The 23,727-nt window shown below is 43.6% G+C and overlaps 1 protein-coding gene across 3 annotated transcripts; it reads left to right on the forward strand.

Annotated features, from left to right (window-relative positions):
- Positions 1–228: 228 nt before the first annotated feature.
- Positions 229–23,483, forward strand: LOC307225078 (cystine/glutamate transporter-like). Of its 3 annotated transcripts, none has more exons than XM_079992792.1 (14): positions 229–372; positions 2,607–2,743; positions 8,661–8,953; positions 15,405–15,531; positions 16,003–16,118; positions 16,279–16,404; positions 16,872–16,971; positions 17,060–17,104; positions 17,328–17,451; positions 18,665–18,768; positions 19,153–19,249; positions 19,679–19,828; positions 21,344–21,518; positions 23,094–23,483. In XM_079992792.1, exons 3-14 carry the CDS (start codon positions 8,758–8,760, stop codon positions 23,156–23,158), a joined length of 1,425 nt encoding a protein of 474 aa, XP_079848918.1. In that variant the 5' UTR covers positions 229–372; positions 2,607–2,743; positions 8,661–8,757; the 3' UTR covers positions 23,159–23,483. The 3 variants fall into 3 exon arrangements, with proteins under 3 accessions (XP_079848918.1, XP_079848919.1, XP_079848920.1); XM_079992793.1 differs by lacking the exon at positions 229–372 and adding an exon at positions 1,849–1,984; XM_079992794.1 differs by lacking the exon at positions 229–372 and adding an exon at positions 1,849–1,984 and having other exon boundaries at positions 2,607–2,683.
- Positions 23,484–23,727: the final 244 nt, after the last annotated feature.

Raw genomic sequence — 23,727 nt, forward strand, 5'->3', positions numbered from 1 at the left:
GAGATTGAGGCGGGGGGGGGGGGGAGTTAAGTCATTGTAGCAAGGCGACAGCGGAGGGAAATGGTAGGTGCTAGAAGGGAATTATTCTAGACCCACGTAGCTGGCAGCACTGCTGCATGTTGCTAACTAATTTCATGGCTCTTTGCCTCAATTTCATCACCTATCAATCAAACGAGAAAATAGTATTTATCTATCCTTCACAAAGCTCCGTTCGTTAATGTTTGTGAAGTTCTCTGAAGGATGAATGCTCCGCAGTGCAGGGCAGAAAAGCGATAGTTTTCTTGGAAACAACGGGGACAAAGAACTTCATTAGTTTAAAAAACGAAGTGTGGGGGGGAAACTGGTGTTTTGGTTGTAACCTGGTGGTGTCAGGTAAGTGGAGGTGTTTTCAGTCTTGCTTTCTTTGGGGTTTCTCTTCCCGTTGCTGTGAATAATACGGCATGGACGCAGTTAGAGACAGTGTAACAGTGCATAGTTAAACTGTGGAACTCACTGCCTCAGGAGGAAGCAATAGCCATCAACTTGGGTGAGACAAAGTCAGGGAGGATGAGATTGCCAATGGCTACTAGCCATGATGGCTGTGCTCTACATTATTATTATTATTACTATTATTTATTATTATTATTTATACCCCGCCCATCTGGCTGAGTATCCCCAGCCACTCTGGGCGGCTTCCAACAAAGTATTAAAATACAGTAGTCTGTTAAACATTTAAAGCTTCCCTAAAAAGGGCTGCCTTCAGGTGTCTTCTAAAAGTCTGGTAATTGTTCTTCTCTTTGACATCTGGTGGGAGGGCGTTCCACAGGGCAGGTGCCACTACCAAGAAGGCCCTCTGCCTGGTTCCCTGTAACTTGGCTTCTCACAGTGAGGGAACTGCCAGAAGGCCCTTGGTGCTGGATCTCAGTGTCCGGGCTGGATGATGGGGGTGGAGACGCTCCTTCAGGTATACTGGACCGAGGCCGTTTAGGGCTTTAAAGGTCAGCACAAACACTTTGAATTGTGCTCGGAAACGTACTGGGATACTGAATACCAGTTGCTGGAAACCACAAGAAGGGAAGCGTTCTCTTGTGATCAAATCCTGCTCCCTGGTTTCCCACAGGGATCTGGTGGGCCATTGTGAAAACAGGCTGCTGGACTAGATGAGATGTTGGCCTGATCTGGCAGGCTTTTCTTACTTTCCTGTGTTCCCAGAACATGGCAATCGGAGATAGACTGCCTCTGAATATGGAGACTGTATTTAGCTGTCACAGTTTAACCACCATTTATAGAGCTATCCTTTGTAAATTTCGCCAGTTCTCTCTAAAAAAAGGAAGGTAATTTATGTGAATGGACATCACACCTCTTGTAGGCATATGGATTCCTTGTGGCAATCGTGATATTTGCTGTAGGATGTCCTTTTAAAAAACTACAAATGTTATAGAAACTGCTTTTAATAAAAACTAAATAAATGAAAGGACTTTGCAAACAACCTTTCAGCCCCTTAGGAATGGAAATGCATCTTTGCACATTGTACTCCATGCTCAGTGTGACTCGATGCTCAGTGTCCCTAAATTTGCCTTATCCATGAAGCAAAAACGCATCAGTGCTACTTCTGCTGGTTTAAGGTTTTCTGATTTGAGGCCATGCCTTTGGTGAAGAGAAATGGCAGCAAGCTGATCAAAGCTGGGCATCGCATAACAACAGTCAGGGAGGTGCTAAAATAAATAAAAAATAGTGATAATAATTGTTACATAACTTTTCAGAGGGTCACAAAAGAAAATGTGTTCTCTCAACCACAATCTGTGCTTACGGCTTTATGTAAAAAATAAAAAATGAATAGCAGCTGAGCTGAGAGACCAACAGCAGAAAGGCACCCAGTAGTGATCTCTTCAGAGGAGGAGTTTTGCTCTGAGGGAGAATTAAGGAACTGAGCCAAGTGAGTTAGTGCCTCTGCATTGGATGTTACTCATAGACACCTACCTTGGAGCTGGGTCTGCAACAATATGTGAGTGGTTTAAAATATCTCTGAGATTACTGAATAAATTACCTTCAGGTCCAAAGCAGTTAAGGGGAGCCACTATGCTGGAGTTGATAGAGAGCTGGAAAGAGGCCAGGGCCAGGGTTGCCAACTTTTCCTCACTGGTTCCTGCTCCTCCACCTTTAATTTACCACACGATAAATGTTCATCTTCATACCACCGAGAGCTCCACATGCTGATTTCTGAAAATCAAGCTGCTGTAAAAAAACAACAACAACAGAACAGGTTTGACAACATGCATTTAATTGCCTTATTATTAAATTTGGAATTGGGGAAAAAAAGCTGAGGAGCAAACTACTTTTCCCCCTCCTGGTCAGCTGGCAATCCTAGCCAGGAAAGTCATTCATCAGCGCACATTTTCACAAGCGATGTTACGAATGTACACTTGTAATTAAGCCTCTCTGTACTCAGTAGAGTTTTTACTTTTGAGTAAACATGCATGAGATCAGAATGTATGGAATTTTGTTTAGTTTCAAATATATCCTCTCAAAACATAGTGAAAGCTGTATAGGAAGCTGAAGAGTTTTTTGGTTTTTTTTTTAAAGATACATTGTTTTTAGTCAATATAGATTTCTCATTTGCTTTACAGATGTGGGAAAAGCAAAAGCCGTTGAACTGTTATTTGTGAAGACTTCATGAAAGTCGCTGCAGACAGAACATTCCAGGGCAAGCAAGAAATCAAGTGAATGAAATACAGTGTTTAAAAGAAAGCAAGGTCAAGACAAAGTAAGTCGAGTTATTATTTGTTATCAAGTTCATAATAATAATAGTAGTAATAATAATAATAATAATAAATGACAATATATTTAAATGGTGACTTGTCCCTTTGTTTGAGGAGTCTCATGTAATAATGGCACCAAATATTATGGTTGATCAGTATTTCAGTTTTTCCACATCTTTCACAATCCAAGAATGAGTTAATAGGACAAATGTTAAAAATGAGCGCAAGTGCTTATCTATGCTGAAATTGGGACAAGAAATTTTACTTACTTACTCATTTATTGAATTTGTATACCGCCCTATACCTGGAGGTCTCAGGGAAGTTCACAGAACAAAATCAAATTGTAAACCCACAAAATATATAATCAAAATAAAAACAACAACCCAATAACATCCCCCCCCCCGGTAAAGAAATGCACTTTAAAGGGAAAGGTAGACAGCTGGTGAAGTGTGCAGAGCTTGCATGTCTAGATGACAAGGTGAAAATGAAGACTGCAAAATACTCATTGTTTGCAAATGCTTTACAAACTTGGCCTTGAAGGTGGCTGGCAGGGAGCTCCCATGACTGCCTTTAGAGCAACTCCACACCCAGCAATTGCTCAGGGGGATCACAGCCACAGAGGGGTGTTTTAAGGGCTGCCTTTGCAGAGTCCAGGGAAGCATGGGTGCAGCTGGGGGGGGTGCAATCCTGCCCATGCAGAGAACCTATCAGATAATGAATGGGGCCTTTCCACAAAATCCGAGAAGTGCAAATTTCAAAGGATGTCTGTGTTTCGTTGCAAATTAGGCAGATTTGCCTTTCAATGTGAACCCCCTCGAATTCATCCTCATCCTGAGCCCCGGGGGCTCCTGCGTCCTATCACCAGAGCTGAAATGGTTAAAGGGACAAGAATTTCTGGGAAAGCTGTTGCCTACTCAAACTTTGGAACCCTGCAGGGGGACGCTTTGCTCTATTTTTGTTTTCTCCGATCCAGCTAAAAAAACAGTTTGTGCGATGAGGCAAAGTCTCTCGTTTTGACCCCAGGGCTTGTCCTTGCGAGTGAAAAGAACTCGCTCCCCAACCTCACCAGGTCACCAACAAAGAGGAAGGTCATGAGGTTCATCAGGGAAAGGCGCAGCTCTTCTGGAACATCTGGAACATCTGCTCATAACTTCTTGAAGAAGCGACGGTGCTAAGCTAGCAGAATGCCAAAGTTTTGCAGACTTCCGCAAACTGCAAGGAGTGACTGTCAGATATTTGGAGTATGAAGGCCAGGAGCTTGGGATTTCCACAGTACCTTGAGTTAGGCTGCTTTCTTCCTAGAAAGAGGGAGCAGGTTGCTACAGTGCAGAGCTTTAGTAACCTCTTTGAGCCTTCTGGCTCCATAATGCTGGTAGAAACCCTGTATGGCAAGGGTAGCTAATGTGGGGCCCTCTAGAAGTTGTTAGACTAGAACTCACATCATGCCTGACCATTGGTCATGTGTTGGCTGGAATGGGGTTGGTTCAACCACATCTGGAAAGCACGATTTTGGTTACTCTAGCTGTAGGGAGACTGATGGTTTGGGCAAAATATTCTCATTACAACCCCTCTCCCCAAGGAGAGTTGGGGCATGGCAGTTTATCTCCTTGATCATTTTGGTTGCCCTTTTCTGAACCTTTTCCAACTCCTTTTTGAAGCGAGGCCACCAGAGCTTTACACAATATTCCAAATGCATGCAAGGCAGATGCTCTACCACTGAATTATGGCCTTTCTTCTGTACTTATATGAGGGATCCCAGTGGTCACTCCCTTTTCTAGACCTCCCAGTATGTTTCCTGAGAAGCTTTCTTTGTCTTTAAGGAACACTTGTCCACCATTAATTATAATCTGAACTAAGGAACTCCAGATAATCTTCAAGGTAACCCCAAACATAGAAACCACTGCACTATCCAGCTAGTCACAGAACTGTAGAGCTGGCAGGGGCCACAAGGATCATCTCGTCAAACCCGCTGCAGATGCAGGAATCTTTTTGCCCAACGTGGGACTCGAACGCCCAACCCTGAGATCTCATGCTCTACCAACTGAGCTGCTCAATTATTGTTAGCGCGTCTGTTCTCAGCTACTCTTACTGTTCAACAGCTCTGGAATCCGACTTATCTGCGGGGCCTAAAGCTCTTGCATTCCTCACTTGCTTTTCTCGGAGAGTTTTTTTTTATTTCCCTTTGGTTCCTGGCTAAGTTTAAAGAAGGGTCAACTGCAACTTAGTGTTCTGCCTACCGGTATTTTCACCAACAGGCATTTGGTCTAAATGAGCAGATATTTTCAGTATCATTCCATGGGACCAATCCTGCTGCATCAACACATTATTATGGGGCTCCTTTAACTTTGGGGTAAGTTTCTTCTCATATTTATGCACGGTTGCCCATGGGTGCTGTGAGGGGCTCAAGCCATACTATGTCTTTTGCACTGGGACATAGATCTCTTGCCTTTTCCTCTCCCCTTAAAAAAACAACAACAAAGAACTTTCTCAAAGCTTTTCACAGCCAGCTGGGTCTGCTGCAAAGCACAGAGCTGGTAAGATTCCAGCCACCTGCCCTCTTGATTTGTGGAGGCCCAATCCAGATACAGTGGAGAGCCAAACTCCCTCACCCCTGTCCCTCTGAAAGCCACCTAAAATTCACATAAAGCACACTATGTAAACTTTATGTAGATTTGTGTCACAGGCCTATACCCTGAGTTTTTTATGTACATACCATCGCTCCTGGCTGTTGCCATGTTTGGCAAGTGTTTGACACAAATAGTAGATGTTCATGAGGTGTCAACGAACCATTAGAAGCCTCTTTCCTATGGCTGACAGATCACAATATCTGTGGAACGGGCACTTTTACACAGGGCTTTTTTCCCCAGCCAGAACTCACTGGAACTCTGTTCTGGCACCTCTCAGGTGGGCACCATTGCCATTATAAGAAAACAAGGGAGGGGGCCATGGTGAGTTCCCGCACCTCTTTTTCTAGAAAAATAGCACAAGTGCCACATAACATTCATTCAGCACTTGTGAGAAATTGACGTTTCAGTGCAGCACTACCAAATCTCTGGAACTCCCTGCCTATTGATATCAGGCAGACGCCTTTGTTGTACTGCCTTTCAATGCCTGCTAAAACCTGTTTGGTCTCAGCAAGACTACCCAGACCTGTATTTTTATTGCAGATATCTGTTTTTGAAGCTGTTAACAGCAGTTTCCTTTCCTGAAGGCCCCTCCTCACCTGGAGCTGGAGCTGGCACTGCCTGTGACTGTGTGTGTATTTAATGGCTCTGTTCACAGAGGTCAAAACTGACATATTTTCAGTTCCATTTATGTCAGTGACCTAGAGTTCTATCAAATTCTGCCTTTTTGCTTATGCTTCAGACTTCTGCTTGGGCAATGGAACGTCTCCTCCTTCTCCCCTACAACTCCCTCCCCCACTCTCAAAATGTGCTCCAGGGGGCTGGGGGTCCCTTTGGATCAGGTTTGGGGGGTCAGGATAGGGGGAGTCCCATTGCATGAGCTGATCACCCTTTGCACAGTGTTGGATATAACTTCTAGTAAAGTCTGTGCTTTCCCATTGCATACCCTCCAACATTTCTCCAATGAAAATAGGGGTGCACTATTCAATAATAATATAATTATAATTATATGCCGTTCATCTGACAGGGTTGCCCCAGTCACTGTAAGTGGCTGTCTTTAGATGTCTTCTAAAGGTTGTATAGTTACTTATCTCCTTGGCTTGGGGGTCCCATAACTCTATACCCTCCAACATTTCTGATGAAAATAGGGATGTCCTAAGGAAAAGTGAGACATTCCAGGATCAAATCAGAAATCAGGACAGCTTCTTTAAATCTGTGACTGTCCCTGGAAAATAGGGACATTTGGAGGGTCTGCCATTAACATAAATTGTATCATTTTGGCTGGATTGTGGTGACCTTCTTCTTCTTCTTCTTCTTCTTCTTCTTCTTCTTCTTCTTCTTCTTCTGTTTGAATTTGATACATTCTCTGTTTCTGTCCCATCCACTATCAGGATCCACTGCATAAAGATGGATACCACCCCCTTTTTTTGTTCTGTAAAATGCTCAGAAACAGGAATGATGTGTCTTGTAAGATTTCTTCATAACATATCTTTTTTGCCAGTTAAAATTCCATCTGACTCTTCAACAAAAAGGGCAATTTCATAGAACGAAAGAGATCTGAGTCAACAGTCAACACAGTGTAGGAAACAAAAACGAGCTTTGTAAATATTTCCTTTATTCCAAACACATGCAGAGTGCAGCTGCGAGGATTAACATACTTGCACTTTAATCTGTTACGTAGAGCAACTCAGCTTCAAAGCCAAGATGCTTTACCTTCCCAGTGGACCGTGCTGTGACTAGAGGAGAGGTAATATTTTCCCCTAAGACACAAGGCTGTTTCGCACAACATGGTACGATTCCTTAGCATTAATACAGTCTTGCTGAACCATAGTTCTGCTTACTGTGTTGTGCGGCTGGTCCGAGTCATTTTGCTGCCTAGGCCAAAGGGCAAGATCCACAGACTGAGGAGCACACAGTTAGGACAGGCTGGGAGTGCCCCTCTGCCAAGATCTACACAAGCCTGGGGCTGACGTGGTTCTTCCAATGATGGAATTAGTGTCAACAACAAAGCTCAACAACTTCCCTTTAAAAAGTACTTTTTGTGTCTGGATTTTTACTTCTTGGAATACGGCGACCCTACATCAGAGCCCATTTAGAACTGGAGTCAGAAAGCTCTTCCTCTTGGCTCAGGGAACCAAGTGCCTTCTTCCTATTACGAGTATGATTAGACTAACGTTCATGAAAATAGCAATAAGCGTTGAGGGGTCACTAGTATCAATTATTATTTTCTACTTCCGGGGGTTGGACTAGATGACCCCTGGGTTCCTTCCCAACTCTACAATGCCATGATAATTTCATTTTGTTTTATTGCTGCAACAGTTGCAAGCATTAGGAAACACAGTGGTCCTAACCCAGCACAGAGCTGATTTCTACGGGCTTCAGTGTGCTGGACTGTGTCTCCAGAATGGCACTCATCAATTTATTGACTACAGCTATCATGCCTAATCTTACAAGTTACTTCATTATAAATGAAGGGGAGCAGAAAATCAACTTTTTAAAAAAAAGATAAATGGGCTTCCTTTATTACTTTCCGGAGTTCTATATACAGAGAGACTGAAAGAGGAAGCAATACTTCTTATTAACTGTGACATCCATTCAGCTTTGATGAATGGATGTATTGGCTGTGTCCTTTCCTATTCATAGTGGTACATAATGAGAATGAATTACTGGCTGATAATTTGATGTATAAATATTGCATTTAAATGTGTTAATGTCTTGCGTTGGTTTTTTTTTAAAAGAATTGGCACACACAAGATGTGAGCTGTAACATTTTAACCTACAAAAAGCTAGAAACAAATACTTTATGTGTGCAATGGTCTCCCAGCCACCTGGTGCTCGGGTACTTTACAAAGCACCATAAAAATGTTTGCGGTGCTTAATGTGCAGTAATTTTAAAAGCATATGCATGTGCTTAAACACATGTTTAAAGGGAAATGGGGCAGGGCGGGAAAGGAACACTAATGTTTAAAACACCTGGAGGATACAATTTGTTTGCAGGTGAGGAACAAAGACGGATAACTGGAGGGGAAGGACTAGGACAGTCCCATGCCTGAGAGCCCGGAGAGCTGGTGCCAGTTAATGTAGACAATACTGAGCTAGGGAGGCTCATCATCCACACATTTTTAGAACTGGGTTGGTGAAAGGGTTAAGCATCCTCTGTGGCAGATAATCCCCCTGAAAGTGGCGCTCTGCTCCTTCTTTAATGCAAATATAGGTTTGAGAGTTGTGTGCTTGCTTCATAACATCCTGCCCCAACCTCTAAGGGTCTCTTTGAAAACGCTCTTCTTTCTTTTTAAAGATAGGCTGATTTGAGGGATCAGGAAGAACCTCTATGGTGATTCAAGTCACACCTTTGCACCACAAATCTTTGACACCTGAAGGCTCTTCCAGAGGCCATGGGGAAATCGAAGAAGAACGAGGAGGCTGTCTTTCTGAGGAAGAAGATCACCCTCTTGAGAGCTTTCTCGCTCCTCATAGGGAGCATGGTAGGCAGCGGAATATTCATCTCTCCCCAAGGGGTGCTGAAGAACTCCGGCAATGTGGGCCTCTCCTTAGTCGTCTGGTTTGCCTGTGGGATCCTCTCTATGTTTGGTGCGTGGTGAGTTTCTTTCCTCTTCTTTTTCAGCTCTTGGAGGATGAGAAACCCTATTGGGACCGTGTTTCACCCCATCACTTAACGAATTGGTAGCTGCAGTAATGAAATCCGTATTGGCCCAGGACCCAGAACTGAGACAGCATTCTGACTCACCATTGTTGGTTATATATATATATATATATATATATATATATATATATATATATATGCCTTTCTGTTATAGAATATAAAGGAGCAGAAGAAAAAGAGAGAGAAAGTGCAAAAATATAATAAAAAGATATAGTATAGTATGTTATATATAATCAGTAACATTTCCATACATTATTATACAGTGGAACCTTGGTTCCTGAACCTAATCTGTTCCGGGAGTCTGTTCGATTCCCAAAACAGTTTGGGAACGAAGGCATGGCTTGTGATTGGCTGCAGCCAATCAGAATCCATGCCGGGTGTTCGGTTTCCAAAAAACGTTCGAAAACTGGAACTATTACTTCCGGTTTTCGTTTGTTCAGGATCCAGAACGTTCCGCTCCCAAGGCGTTTGGGAGCCAAGGTTCCCCTGTATATGTAATATAAATAGTAATATTGTCATAATACATATATGATTATCAGTAAAATACTATATGCAGTATAAGCTCGTTCCAAATGTCAATATTGTTTGTCCAAACAAGGTCTGCATCTATAAGCAATTTGTTCATATGTTGCGAGTGTTGTCTTGTCGTCAGCCCATTGATTAAAGGGGACCATATCTTTATTCTTCCAGTTCAGTGTTTCCCAAACTGGGGTCTCCAGCTGTTTTTGAACTACAACTCCCATCATCCCTAGCTAGCAAGAACAGTGGTCAGGGATGATGGGAGCTGTAGTCCAAAAACAGTCCAGAGACCCAAGTTTGGGAAGTTCTGTTCCAGTACCAGTCTCTTGCCCATAGAATCCACTTTTGTTGCTCAGTTGCATCCTGACTCATGGTTGAAGAAGGAGAGACAATAACATAAGAAGCTGCCTCATACAGAGTGAGACCACTAGTCCATCCAGTTCAGTATTGTCCACACTGACTGGCAGCAGCTCTCCAGGAATTCAGGCAGGGGTCTCTCCCAGCCCTACCTGGAGCTACTAGGGACTGAACCTGCGACCTTCTGTTGGCAAGGCAATTGCTCTGCCCCTGAGCTGTGCCCTTTTCTGTACACACTCCAATCCTGCCAAATCTGTTTTCTGAGATGTACTTGGGCACCTGATGCAACTGAACAGCCCCTGGTCCCGTGACACCTCCGTGGCACCTGCAATGCTGCGAGCCTTGGTTTCTGCCTTGAACTTGGAGCAGGAGCTCCCAAAGCCACATGGAGTTAATGCGTAACTAATCCGAATTAGGATCTTATCAGAAGAACCCTGTGAAAGAGGCACCCCACCCCCATTGCATGATGAAACTGGGGAGGCCATTTCAAAGCCCTTGACCCATAAGATTCCCAAACAGCAGCCATCCTAACAGGCTCTTGTATCTCTGGCTCCTACATCCTGGATAGCTAAGTCGGTAGAGCATGAGACTCTTCATCTCAGGGTCGTGGGTTTGAGCCCCATGTTGGGCAAAACATTCCTGCATTACAGGGGGTTGGACTAGATGAGCCTTGTGGACCCTTCCAACTCTACAGTTCTATGAATCTTACGTATTTCAGCGTAACTCTCCCACCTGGGAAGTTTAAGAGGGGCATGTACCCTCTCCACTTGCAAGTCCCACAACCCATGTGATACTTACACAGCAAGGGGAAGGAAACTGTGACTCTCCAGCTATTGCCCAAGGACAACTCCCATCAGCTCTGGACCTTTGGCCATGCTGACTGGGCTGAGAGGAGTTTTAGTCCCACAACAACTGGAGGGCCATGGGCCCCCCATTTCTTCTACAGAGCAATGTCGTTTCTGTGGGATCTTTTAATTACATAACCACTCCAGTCAGCTCAAATGTCCCTAGTATCTGCCACCTTAACTGAAGATGCCAACGACTGAACATAGGACCTCTGTCTTCAGAATGTGTGCCTGTGTACATACCATACATTTAAAGTGTATTTAAATCACATGGCTTTCCCCCTCCCCCGAATCATGGGAACTTTCGTTCTGTGAGGGGATAAACAACAGTTCCGAGGATTTCTGTTGGGGGAGGGGATTGATGTGCTTTGAATGTGCTTTAAATACAGTGGTACCTCAGGTTAAGTACTTAATTCATTCCAGAGGTCTGTTCTTAACCTGAAACTGTTCTTAACCCGAAGCACCACTTTAGCTAATGTGGCCTCCTCCTGCTGCCACGCCGCCGGAGCACGATTTCTGTTCTCATCCTGAAGCAAAGTTCGTAACCAGAAGTACTATTTCTGGGTTAGCAGAGTATGTAACCTGAAGCGTATGTCATAGAATCATAGAATCATAGAATCATAGAGTTGGAAGAGACCACAAGGGCCATCGAGTCCAACCCCCTGCCAAGCAGGAAACACCATCAGAGCACTCCTGACATATGGTTGTCAAGCCTCTGCTTAAAGACCTCCAAAGAAGGAGACTCCACCACACTCCTTGGCAGCAAATTCCACTGTCGAACAGCTCTTACTGTCAGGAAGTTCTTCCTAATGTTTAGGTGGAATCTTCTTTCTTGTAGTTTGGAACCATTGCTCCGTGTCCGCTTCTCTGGAGCAGCAGAAAACTGCCTTTCTCCCTCCTCTATGTGACATCCTTTTATATATTTGAACATGGCTATCATATCACCCCTTAACCTCCTCTTCTCCAGGCTAAACATGCCCAGCTCCCTCAGCCGTTCCTCATAAGGCATCGTTTCCAGGCCTTTGACCATTTTGGTTGCCCTCCAGTTCTGGGCACGTTCCAGTTTGTCAGTGTCCTTCTTGAACTGTGGTGCCCAGAACTGGACACAGTACTCCAGGTGAGGTCTGACCAGAGCAGAATACAGTGGCACTATTACTTCCCTTGATCTAGATGCTATACTCCTATTGATGCAGCCCAGAATTGCATTGGCTTTTTTAGCTGCCGCGTCACACTGTTGGCTCATGTCAAGTTTGTGGTCAACCAAGACTCCTAGATCCTTTTCACATGTACTGCTCTCAAGCCAGGTGTAACCCGAGGTACCACTGTATATGATTTGTACACAGCCGTGGACCCTCTCATAGCTGTCAACTTTTCCCTTTTCTTGCGAGGAATCCTATTCAGAATAAGGGAATTTCCCTTAAAAAAAGGGAAACGTTGACAGCTATGGCCCCTCTTCTGCAAAAGGGAATATAAATGGCCTCGGTCCTGTATACCTGAAGGAGCGTCTCCACCCCCATCATCCAGCCTGGACACTGAGGTCCAGCGCCAAGGGCCTTCTGGTGGTTCCCTTGCTGCAAGAAGTGAGGTTATATTTTTACCCAACTCTTCCTAAATAACATATGCATCCTGCCCATTCAATCCTCACAACAATTCTGTGAGGTAATTTGAGACAGAGAGCGATTGGACCAAGTCACCCAACAAACGTCCGGTAAAGCCAGTTCTAGTCCAACACACTAACCACAGCATCACACAAAACTTGTGTGGAAAATTGCCCCCACAAAAAAAGAGTAGATAGATTGCTAGTTATGCTGGTGTTTTGCAAAAACAAACAAACAAACAAACAAACAAAAACACCCTTCCCAGTGGCTTTTCAACAGCACTTTTTCATCAAAGAGAACTGAGAGTAAACCATGAGAACCAAAATGGAGCCCTCCTCCCATCTGCCCCACAAGAAATTGGAAGCGAAGGCTACAATCATATACTTAATTTCCAGGGTCTCAATGGGGCTTACTTTTCAATAGACATGTATAGAATTACTGTAAAAACCCCTCAAAACAATCAACTTTCAATGGAAGTGTTCTCCAATGATAAATACAGGGGGTTGTGATTCTATCTGAATGGCCTCAAAACATGAAAGTTTGCCAGCTGAAGTTTAGGATAAAAATAACCCAGGCTAAAATCTAAGAAAGCTGTTTTTTGACCATATGGTTCCATTGTGGGTGCACATATGGAGTCATCATGGATTTTTCACAGCCTCCAGGTTCAAGTTCAGGTTGTCAATATGGATCATTCCTAATGTCATAATTTCCATGGGTTGGTGAAATGGTTGCACAAACAATTCGTGCAGATATGGGTCATTCTGGTTTCCCTAGTTTCAGTAGCTCTCTGACACTCTGAAGGCTGCAATCCTTAGCCGATGTACTAGGGAGCGAAAATGCCAAAGAGTCATGTGGCACCTTGAAGACAAATGGGTTTTTATGATTGCCTTTGCCAACTAATAATAATAATAATAAAAATAATAATTTTATTATTACGGTCAAAGACAAGTTCAAAAAGCACATCTGAGACTACTTTCACAAAAGTGAAATAGACATTTAAAACAATATACAATAACAGCTTGTAGATTAAAATTGAAATAGTCACATGTACATGAAAAGACCTAAGATTAGACTAACATGCAGATTGACCCTGGGACACCCAGGAGGCTGGCCACGGGGGGTATTCTGTGCCTACAAATCTGCGCGCAGAATCTGGAGACCATCCAGGTCGTCTTGTGGTTTTTGCCTAAGAGGAGAATATTGAGTTTTGGTTTGTCCGGAAGGTCAGCAAGCCTCACCAGATGGGGGTTAATGGTATCTCTACATGCCTCATTGTAAAAAGGACATCTAAAAAATAAGTGTTCAGGGCTTCCTATTTCCCCTAATGGGCAGGAGCAAAGTCTCTGGGTGTATGGGACTTTCCCAAAAGATCCTTCCAGAACCGGCGAGGGCAGAGCCAAACATGGATCATCATCATCATCATTATTATTATTTATTATTAATTTTCTAATTTATATACTGCCCTATACCAGCAGGCCTCAGAGCAGTTCGCAAGATAAAATCACAATATAAAACACAAAATACACAATCAAAATAAAAACAAAAGCAACCCAATAACACCCTCAACACGTTTTAAAAGACTAGATTAGAGCCTTCTTCATCAGATTCATGAAGTGTGATCCCCAATGGTCAAGTATATATGCATGTGCAGGAGTGACAACAAGGGCAGGGGAATGGAAAAGTTGGTGTTAAATGGCAATGGAAGACCCCCCCCCCAAAAAAAAACCCAGTCTGTGGCCATTCTGCAAATGTATGAGGAATGACTCTTCACCACTGCAGTAATTAGGAATGACTAGGGAGCAAGGTCATTTGAACTCAACAGAACTTAAAGGTAAAAGGTAAAGGGACCCCTGACCATTAGGTCCAGTCGTGGCCGACTCTGGGGTTGCGGCGCTCATCTCACTTTATTGGCCAAGGGAGCCAGCGTACAGCTTCTGGGTCATGTGGCCAGCATGACTAAGCTGCTTCTGGCAAACCAAAGCAACACACAGAAACGCCGTTACTTTCCTGCTGAAGTGGTACCTCTTTATCTACTTGCACTTTGACGTGCTTTCAAACTGCTAGGTTGGCAGGAGCAGGGACCGAGCAACGGGAGCTCACCCCGTCGCAGGGATTTGAACCGCCGACCTTCTGATCGGCAAGTCCTAGGTTCTGTGGTTTAACCCACAGCGCCAAAGGGTTCAGGGGCACTTGAAGTAAAACCTCAGAATGACAGCTCTCTCTGTGCATCTTCTACTGATACACAGAGATAGTGGTGGGAACTGAAATATACTCAGAGTCGCAAAGTGATTTCATGCTCTTTATTCAGCTCATAGTGGTGAGGAGGAATGAATGAATGTCCCCTCAAAGTATCTGCTTTATATACATTATTTACACAATGGGCTGCACATGATTGGCTAATTCCGGAATTCTACTGTAAGCCAATCAGGTTGTGGATTCACTTATATCTGGAGCATGATTGGGTGGTTCCTGCCAACCAATCATACTGCTGCATTGTTCTAGGACCAATCAGACTGCTGCATTCTGAATCCTATTGTTCTAGGACCAATCAGACTGCTGCATTTTGGATCCTATTGTTCTAGGACCAATCAGACTGCTGCAGTTTGGATCCTATTCAACTCAGTACATAACAGGAACATAGGAAGCAGTCTTAAACTGCATCAGACTATTGGCCCATCTCAGGGCTGGATTAAGCATTAAGCAAAATAAATCTGTGCTTAGGGCATCAAGGGAAGGGCTCACTACAGAAATCTTCCATTTGCTGGATTTTTAACATTAACGGTCACAAATGAAGCAGGGACTTGAACCCCTGTTTAAAGTCTTGTGCCTTATCCACTACAGAAGGCTTTGCAATCTGGGTGACTTTAAGTGAGGATTTTCACGAGGGTCCTATTTTTCTCTGTCATGGACCAATAGCCCGCCACAGGATACCAATAGCCTGTCAGTGTGTCATGGACCAATAGCCCGCCACAGGATACCAATAGCCCGTCAATGTGTGAAGTGAAGGAAACCTCTTTAGGATGATTTGCTTACCCTCTTTCCTACCTGAACACTTCCAGGTGCTCTGTGTTATGCTGAACTTGGCACCCGGATCACAAAGTCTGGAGCCCATTACATCTATATCTTGGAGACCCTGGGCCCTCTGCCAGGGTTCTTGTTCCTATGGGCAGAATACTTTGCTATAAGGTAAGCTTTTCCATCTGCAACCTGCTATAAACTTAAAGGTGAGGTTGGAATGCTTCGAACCATGTGGCGCAGTTGTGTATATAATCTATGCCTTTAAATGTCAGTGAGAGAAACTGCGCATGTAAGAAGCAGATATTAAAGGCAGTCCAGGCAAATGGCCGTCTAATATTTCTGGGTGAATGGCAGCTGTTCCTAACTAACTGAAGTTTGTGCCCTGCCTTTCTCTGAGTTGTGTCAGCTTCGCCCATCAGGAATATCAGCCCAGATGAGCTAGGCCAGGGGTGGAAAACTCTCTTCAGCCCTAGGGACATATTCACTCCTGAGCAATTTCCAGGGGACACAGAAAACAGTTTAAATAAGCCGACTGCCCAGTTTCCTTGACTTTGCAGGAATGTGGCATCTTTGCATGGAAAAAATAAGAGTTTTCTTGAGGTCTTGTCACAGAATGCATAAGCCAGTTTTTCCTTCCAGGCCAGCCAACAGTGCAGTTGTTGCTCTGGCATTTGGACGCTACATCCTGGACCCCTTTTTCGCACCCTGTGGCGCTCCACTTCTGGCTGTGAAACTTGTTGCTCTTCTTGGCTACTGTAAGTACGAAGCAGGAGCTGTGCCCCATTTATTTCCTTGGGATGCTACTCAGTCAAATCAATGGGAGTCTTATTATTAATTTTGTATTCTGAATTCATCAGCTGAACTAGATAGTCCCAGTGTGCAGGTCAAATGCCTTTTTTACCCTCTCCAATCCAGACATTGTCTTAATCCTGAACTCTTGGAGTGTCAGCTGGAGTGCCAGGCTTCTGACTTTCTTGTCCATCGTCAAGTTGGTAGCTCTCACTCTCATCATCGTGCCAGGAATGATACTTTTAGCTCAAGGTAATGCATTATTCTCATTATTCTTAGCTATAAAACATCACCACCATCAAAATGCAAGGACTTGCCTCTAGAAAATATTATAGCCTCCATATATTCTGCCCTGAGAGCTGCCTCCCCACACACTTGAGTGACAACAGTGGTCAGAGTCTGAAGTCGGATGGGTGGGTATAAGAAACAGGTCCTTTCCATTTGTGGCACCTGCTTTGCAGAATGTCATCCCTAAGAAAGTCTGCTAAGAGCTCAGGCAGAACGTTTCCTGTCCCCTATTACATCCTAACCGATCTTTTAAAGTGGAAATGGCATGGGTTGAACTTGGAGACTTTTCTGCATCCAAAGTATATGCTGTAATCCTGAACCATATCTCAAAGATGTATATGGTAAAATGAAGCCTGTTTATATGCTCATCTTTCTTAGGAACGTGTCTATTTTTATCATACTTTGCTCTCTAACTGTATGGTTTTCTTTAGGCCATACAGAAAATTTCCAGGATGCTTTCAATGCTCAGACCCTTGCTTTGGACAAGCTTCCTTTGGCTTTTTATGCAGGGATGTTTGCCTATTCGGGATGGTATGTATAAATGACATACGTTTTTAAGATATTCACTTATAAACTGCCAGGGCCACTGAAATCTGTTCCTTTCTCTCCCACAATGCAGGTTTCAAACTAGTTTTGTGCGAGAAGAACTAGTGAAGCCAGAGCGGTGAGTCAAAAGACCAGTTAAAAAATATCTGTATTTGACCCTGCTTAATGTATTTCTGAAGCCGTTTTGAACAGGGATGGATTATTCCATCAAGGCACAGGCTTCATATATATATATATATATATATATATAAAATAAAAAACAATACAATGCAATTTTGCATGTACATGGGAACAGTTGTACTGACTATCCTTTTCTCTCCCCCTCCCCATTTTGCTTGTAGAAATATCCCTCTGGCAGTGATTGTGTCTGTGATCACTGTGATTGTGGGTTATATGCTTACTAATGTTTCCTATTACACGGTACTGACAGCAGCAGATGTTCTGGCCTCCCAGGCAGTAGCTGTGGTGAGTCGAAAGCCAATGTTGTAGTTAATATCAGATTAATTCCCCTTCTTCCCCAAGAGGGTTCAGTTTTCAGTAGATGGAGGGGAGAGGACTGGAATGTAAGACAGTGGCAATTAAATTCAGCCTCTGCAGAATGAGGAGTTGTTTGGTTATCAAGAAGTCTCAGAAGAGCAAACCACTGTATGTGCGCCACCCCAGTCTCTGAGCAGTGTGAGATTCCGGGGGTTCCAGGGTTCAGTTTCCTTGGAATGAGGGTCAGCAGAGACTGTGGTGTCTCTATGATATAGAGTTTATTTACACATATAGACAACCTGAGACTATGATGGAGCGGCTCACAGCATTAACAGCCCAACATACAAACAGGCATTATTTTAGGGGGAATTGCTTTGCAGAAATGTATATATTAGGCAGAACTGCGAGGAACGCCTCTATTAGGAGAAATTTGCATTAAAATGCTGGTGAATTTCCAGAAGGACTTCTATATATAGCTATAAAAGAATTCTCAAAGGAACGTGTAAATGTGGAGAGCTGAATAAGACTGAAAATTTGAGAAACTGAAATGGACCGATTCACCCATCCCTAGCTCAGTCCTTCATAAGCTGGGAGAAGGGAATCTGTGGCCCTTCAGATGTTGTTGGACTTCAGCTCCCAGCAGCCTTGCCTATTGGTGGTGCTGATGCAAGTCCCCTCACAGACCTACAGTTCCCTGAGAGATTTAAGAGTCAACCCCTCTTCCCAGGGAGCTCTGGGAATTGTAGCTCTGTGGATGGAATTAGGGTCTCCTATCAACTTTCATTGCCCTTTACAAACTACAGTTTCCAGGACTCTTTGGGGGAAGCCATGACTATTTAAAGTGGCATGGTGATGCTTTAAATGTATGTCTCCAGCTCTTTGGGGACTACAGTTTCCATCATCCCTGACCACTGGTATGATGGGAGCTGGAATCCAAAAGCTGCTGGAGATCCAAGTCTGGGAAACCCGTCGTGCTGATAGGGCCTTGTAATAATGTCTCTAAACCTTTTGTAAAATGAGTAAGACATGCAAAAATCAGGGATTTGGGAGGCATGGAGAACAACAAGTAAATATGAAATCAGAATGAAACAGAGCTCTGTAGCATATCACGCCTGCTTTCACTGAAGGCCACTCAGCGGTTTTCCTTCACCCATAATTATAAACCTCACATTTCTGAACACAAACATGCCTTTTCTTCCAGAGCTTTGCACACAAAGCTTGCCGGAGTGTTATCTCAATGGTGCCTATCTTGGTTTCCTTGTCTTGCTTTGGGACCATGAATGGAGGAATCTTTACATTTTCAAGGTTAGTGACCTCTTTTTTAAATCGTGTTTTTAACACTTGATTGGAAGCTGCCCAGAGTGGCTGGGGAAGGTCAGCCAGATGGGCGGGGTATAAATAATAAATTATTATTGTTGTTGTTGTTGTTGAGGGATGAACTACATGCTACATATCAGGACTGGGGGACATGTGACCCTCCAGTTGCTGCTGGACTATAGCTCCCATCCCCCCTGGCCATTTGCTGTTCTGGCTAGGGCTGATAGGAGTTGTAGTCCAATAACATCTGGAGGGCCAAAGCATGAAACTGAGGAAGAGAACCCCAGCACTGAGCATCTCTACTAGAGGTTCCCCACCCCTGCAGACCGATTCATTGCGTTCTTTCACTGCTTATTTATTTTCTCCTTCTAGGACCTTGTTTGTGGCTTCACGAGAAGGGCAATGGCCTCCCCTCTTCTCCATGATCCATATTCAAAGACATACACCCCTACCAGCAGTCATGTTGATGGTAAGAATATGGGTTGACTCCATCCTAGTCATTCTTAGAGTAGACCCACTGAAATGTTTAAGATACCCATGAGTAATTTAAGGACTGTCGGTCTCAATGGGCCTACTCTAAAAAGCTGTGTACACATTACTGGCTTAAAATGCAGCTAGGTCATTCTTTTTCTCAATTCATATTGAGGCTGAACAGTATTTCCTAAGAAACTACAGGATATGGATTCTGGCTAACGTTTTGTGAACACTGCTTCCCACACCAGGAGTGGAAGCGCACTGGGTACACAGAAAATGGGAGTGTGTACACAAACTTGCAGTCCAGCAACATCTGAAAGGCCACAAGTTTCCCATCCCTGTTCTAGGTTTTCAGCTACGTCTGTGTGTTCAATCTGAGATGGTGGTTTACTAAATATATTTCCCCTCCTTCTACACCCCTCAGTTCCCTTTGGTCACAGCCATGATCTGTGTGGGAGATATCTACCACCTGCTGAACTTCTTCAGCTTCTCCCGGTGGCTCTTCATAGGATTAGCCACCCTTGGGCTGATAGTTCACCGCTGCCGTCATCCTGAGATAACAAGCCCATTCAAGGTAAGGGTCTGCTGGCCTGTTTTCTCCCATGATTCTCCCTCTGTTGCTCTTTATTTTAGACCAGGTATGTACTTAGACCCATCTCTCTGTGCTAATAAGTAAGAGTAAGTAGTTAAGAGCTGGAGCTGTGAGAAGTGATCCCTGGTTCAGATCCCACCTCAGAGTAGGCCCAACAAATGTCACACCCATCAACAACTGATCAGAAACAGTGTTAAGTGGTTAAAAAGAAATAGGTGACCTATGTTCAGCCCCCCAACTCAGACATTTTAAAAGGAAATTCATATAGCGCTCCATATTTCAAAGAAACCTCTGAGCAGTTTAGAGCATCATACGGCATATCTGAGCTGTTTACAGCATCTTGTGATCTCAAACCAGGCACACTGCCTCTCAGCCTGACTGGGGGTTGTTGTGAGGATAAAATGGGGGGGGGCAGAATAGGGATGGAAGGATCTGTCAATTTTGCACCTCTCAGTTTCTCATTTATCCATTATTAAATTTTGTTTTCTGTGTTCTGCAGTAATTTGCATTTAAAAAAAAAAAAAGAACCTCATGAAAATTCTAAGCATTTTTGGGCAATTTTCTCCTAAGAAGCCCATTTTTCGATGCGCTTTTGCCTAATGTACACATTGTTGCAAGCTGTCTCCCATAATATAATGGATTTTTGTATGTCATTTTCCCCAATGTCTTCATTTAATGCGCACACTCCCCCGATATGTCCATTTTTGTACACATTGTTCGGAGAAAGTGTGAATTTGAGAGATTCTGCTTTAATGCATACCAAACAGAATTTCTCCTCTGCCCCTAGGGAGGAGAGCTATGTATGCTGCCCAGTGTTCCTTGAAGGAAGGGTGGTGGGATACAAATAAACAACAAATATGAATTGCTTGTTTGCTTAGAGAAGAAATTTTCGCCCTATTTCCAAGGTGTCCTAGGGTGGATTTTCATTATCATTCTTTGGTTGGCCAGATGCGAAAAGAGGACTCCTGTACCTTTAATAGCTGTATAGAAAAAGAAATGTCAGCAGGTGTCGCTTGCAAGAGAATCTACACCAGCTCCATCTTCTACATCAGTATTAAAGGTGCAAGAGCCCAGGATTCCTTTTTTCACCTGGCTACCTTATTTTCCATAATCAGGAATAACATGCTTTTGGTATGTCTTCATAGCCACTACACAAAAGCACTTCGAAAATGTGGGGTAATGCTTTGCTGTTTTTTTAGCCGCTCACAAAACTTGGAAGGAAAAAAACACCAAGAAGAAATCATACAAATTAAATTCGAGAAGACCAGTGCTTATAATATGTGCATCTACTGCCGCCTTGTGGACATAAGCTAGAATTTATTTGCGTTGCAAATACCTCCAGATATATGCGTCTTTCTTTAGGAGCTTTCATTTCCCTCCAGTCCTCCTTTTGCTTCTCAAATGTTTTGAAGTGAGATACACCTGCAAACTTCCTCAGCCTTTCAGGGCCCACTTGTAAAAGTAACTCCACTTTTGGAATTCTGTTTTCCTATCCAGGTTCCTCTCTTCGTTCCTGTGTCCTTTACAATCATTTGCCTTTTCACTGTGGCGATGTCTTTCTACTCGGACCCAATAAATATCAGCATTGGCTGTGCCATGGTTTTAAGTGGGTTTCCCGTTTACTATTTGTTCATCAACAGGTCAATGCCAAAGTGTTGCAGCAACACATTCTGTGAGTAGAAACTGCTGGGTAATTTTGAATGATCATATTTAGTACAGTATTCTTTAAAAATCGCTGCATAGCCAGAGCTTGATCTGGCTGTAGAGAGCTGAATTCCCTCAGGAATCAGGGGGAGATTTATTATTGATTGATTATCGATGCTTTGTGATTGTGTGTGTTGGGGAGGAACCCGCAGAGCAGCATACAGTAAAGAATAAAACTATGAAACTATCAGTAAAAACAGTTACAGACAGCTATTTATAACATTCAAAAATAATTAAAAACAACAATAAGCTAAAAGCAGATTAAAACACACATCAACATGCTATATCTGGGTCTTTTCTAAACAAAAAATGTCATTCGGCATGGGGTTCCAATGTGTGGGTACTGACACACTGAAAGATGTGTCCTTACAAATGCGACATATGTATTATGAAGTACCCCTAACAGCTCCAGTTGTGTTTCCAATTGCTTATTATGGAATGGAAAAACCCAATGCCAGTGGGGAAGGCATGGCTGCCGTGGTGTGTTTAATTTGCAGCTTCATTAATTATATTTTTGAGCTTTTTCAAATTACCTAAGAAAATGCTCTCCTTTTTTGGGGGGGTTGTTTTTTTGTTTGTTTTTTACAATGAAATCAATATTTTGAGTTCCTTTGATCAAAGGGGAATTGCAAGAAGCCCAAAGGGAAATGTTACTTGGGAGGGGGATGAGGAAAAACCAAGAGGAGCATCCTGTACAAGCAATTGAGATTCAAGCTACAAGCCCTGTGGCTACTTCTAGAGAGGGAGAAATGGAATTGCAAACTTACCACCCAATATTATGGGGGCATTTTCAAGTAGCCCTGTTTTGAGCAATCAAATAATTATATTAATAATGATGCTAAGCATCCATAAAGTACTTCTGAGAGTTTAACATGCTTACATGTATTGCGTCCTTGTAATCCTTACAATCCTTACAAGGGACGCAGGTGGCGCTGTGGGTTAAAGCCTCAGCGCCTAGGACTTGCCGATCGAAAGGTCAGCGGTTCAAATCCCTGCGGCGGGGTGCGCTCCCGCTGCTCAGTCCCAGCGCCTGCCAACCTAGCAGTTCGAAAGCACCTCCGGGTGCAAGTAGATAAATAGGGACCGCTTACCAGCGGGAAGGTAAACGGCGTTTCCGTGTGCGGCTCTGGCTCGCCAGAGCAGCGATGTCACGCTGGCCACGTGACCCGGAAGTGTCTCCGGACAGCGCTGGCCCCTGGCCTCTTAAGTGAGATGGGCGCACCAACCCCAGAGTCTGGCAAGACTGGCCCGTACGGGCAGGGGTACCTTTACCTTTACCTTTACCTAATCCTTACAATAACTTCTTAAAATAAGTCAGTATTAATATCCACATGTTGCAGATAGGGGCCTGAGGAAGGGGTTCAAATCTGTCCATATTTAATATATGCCATTTTTGCTTCTTCTTCTTTTTGTAACCCTAATTCCATCCCATTCTGTTTCCACATTAATTTTTCCAATTTTGGAAGAAACATAATTTGTACTTTAGGAGCACCAGAACATGAAATACTCTGGCCCTTATACTTTTAACCCCTTATTATTACAGATTCTCTTACACTGAAGCTTCAGATCCTCTTGAAGGTGGTGCAACAAGAAATCAGGACTTATTGAGAAGCATAACGAGAGCTGGAGGGGTGAACCAGAAGCCTGAACTTCAAAGCTCTGGTTTTGTGGTGACTTCTCCTAGCTTATATTTAACGCCACCCTCACAACTCAGAGCACGCCTGCATCGGAGCATCTTCTTCTTCCAGTTTGGTGTTTTCATACCAGATGGAGAGTTCCTGAAAAATCAAAGGCACAAGAAACCCTGTGCAGATGAGTCACACCTTTGACTGTGCAAGCAACAGCCCATGTGCATCCTGATATTGTCCTCATCTGCCATGCAGATGGGCACGAGAGCATCCGGTCCTTGAAGAAAGACTCTTAGAGATGCGTCTGTCTGCTGGCTGTGTAGAGGCAATAGCTATTTGTAGATATTGAAGTGGTACTGCAGAGCTGTTAGTCATCAAGGTACACAGGCTCATTTTTTAAAAAGTTTCATTTGAGCAGTGTACCTTGACCAATGATAGTTTTTGATGTACTCCAAGATGGACTCTAGAAAACTGAAATAAGCCTTGCTGGGAAAGACGTGTATGTGATTATAACGGGCATCTTTAGAATGGTAAAGAAGCCCTCCCCAA

This window comes from Podarcis cretensis (assembly GCF_951804945.1).
Source record: "Podarcis cretensis genome assembly, chromosome: 10".
In the NCBI taxonomy this organism is placed as follows: domain Eukaryota; kingdom Metazoa; phylum Chordata; class Lepidosauria; order Squamata; family Lacertidae; genus Podarcis; species Podarcis cretensis.

Coding starts and splice junctions, on each gene's coding strand:
- LOC307225078 (XM_079992792.1), top strand. CDS start 8,758: ATGGGGAAATCGAAGAAGAACGAGGAGGCTGTCTTTCTGAGGAAGAAG. Junction 18,769..19,152: donor GGAATCTTTACATTTTCAAG/GTTAGTGACCTC, acceptor TTCTCCTTCTAG/GACCTTGTTTGTGGCTTCAC. Junction 21,519..23,093: donor GTGTTGCAGCAACACATTCT/GTGAGTAGAAAC, acceptor TTATTATTACAG/ATTCTCTTACACTGAAGCTT.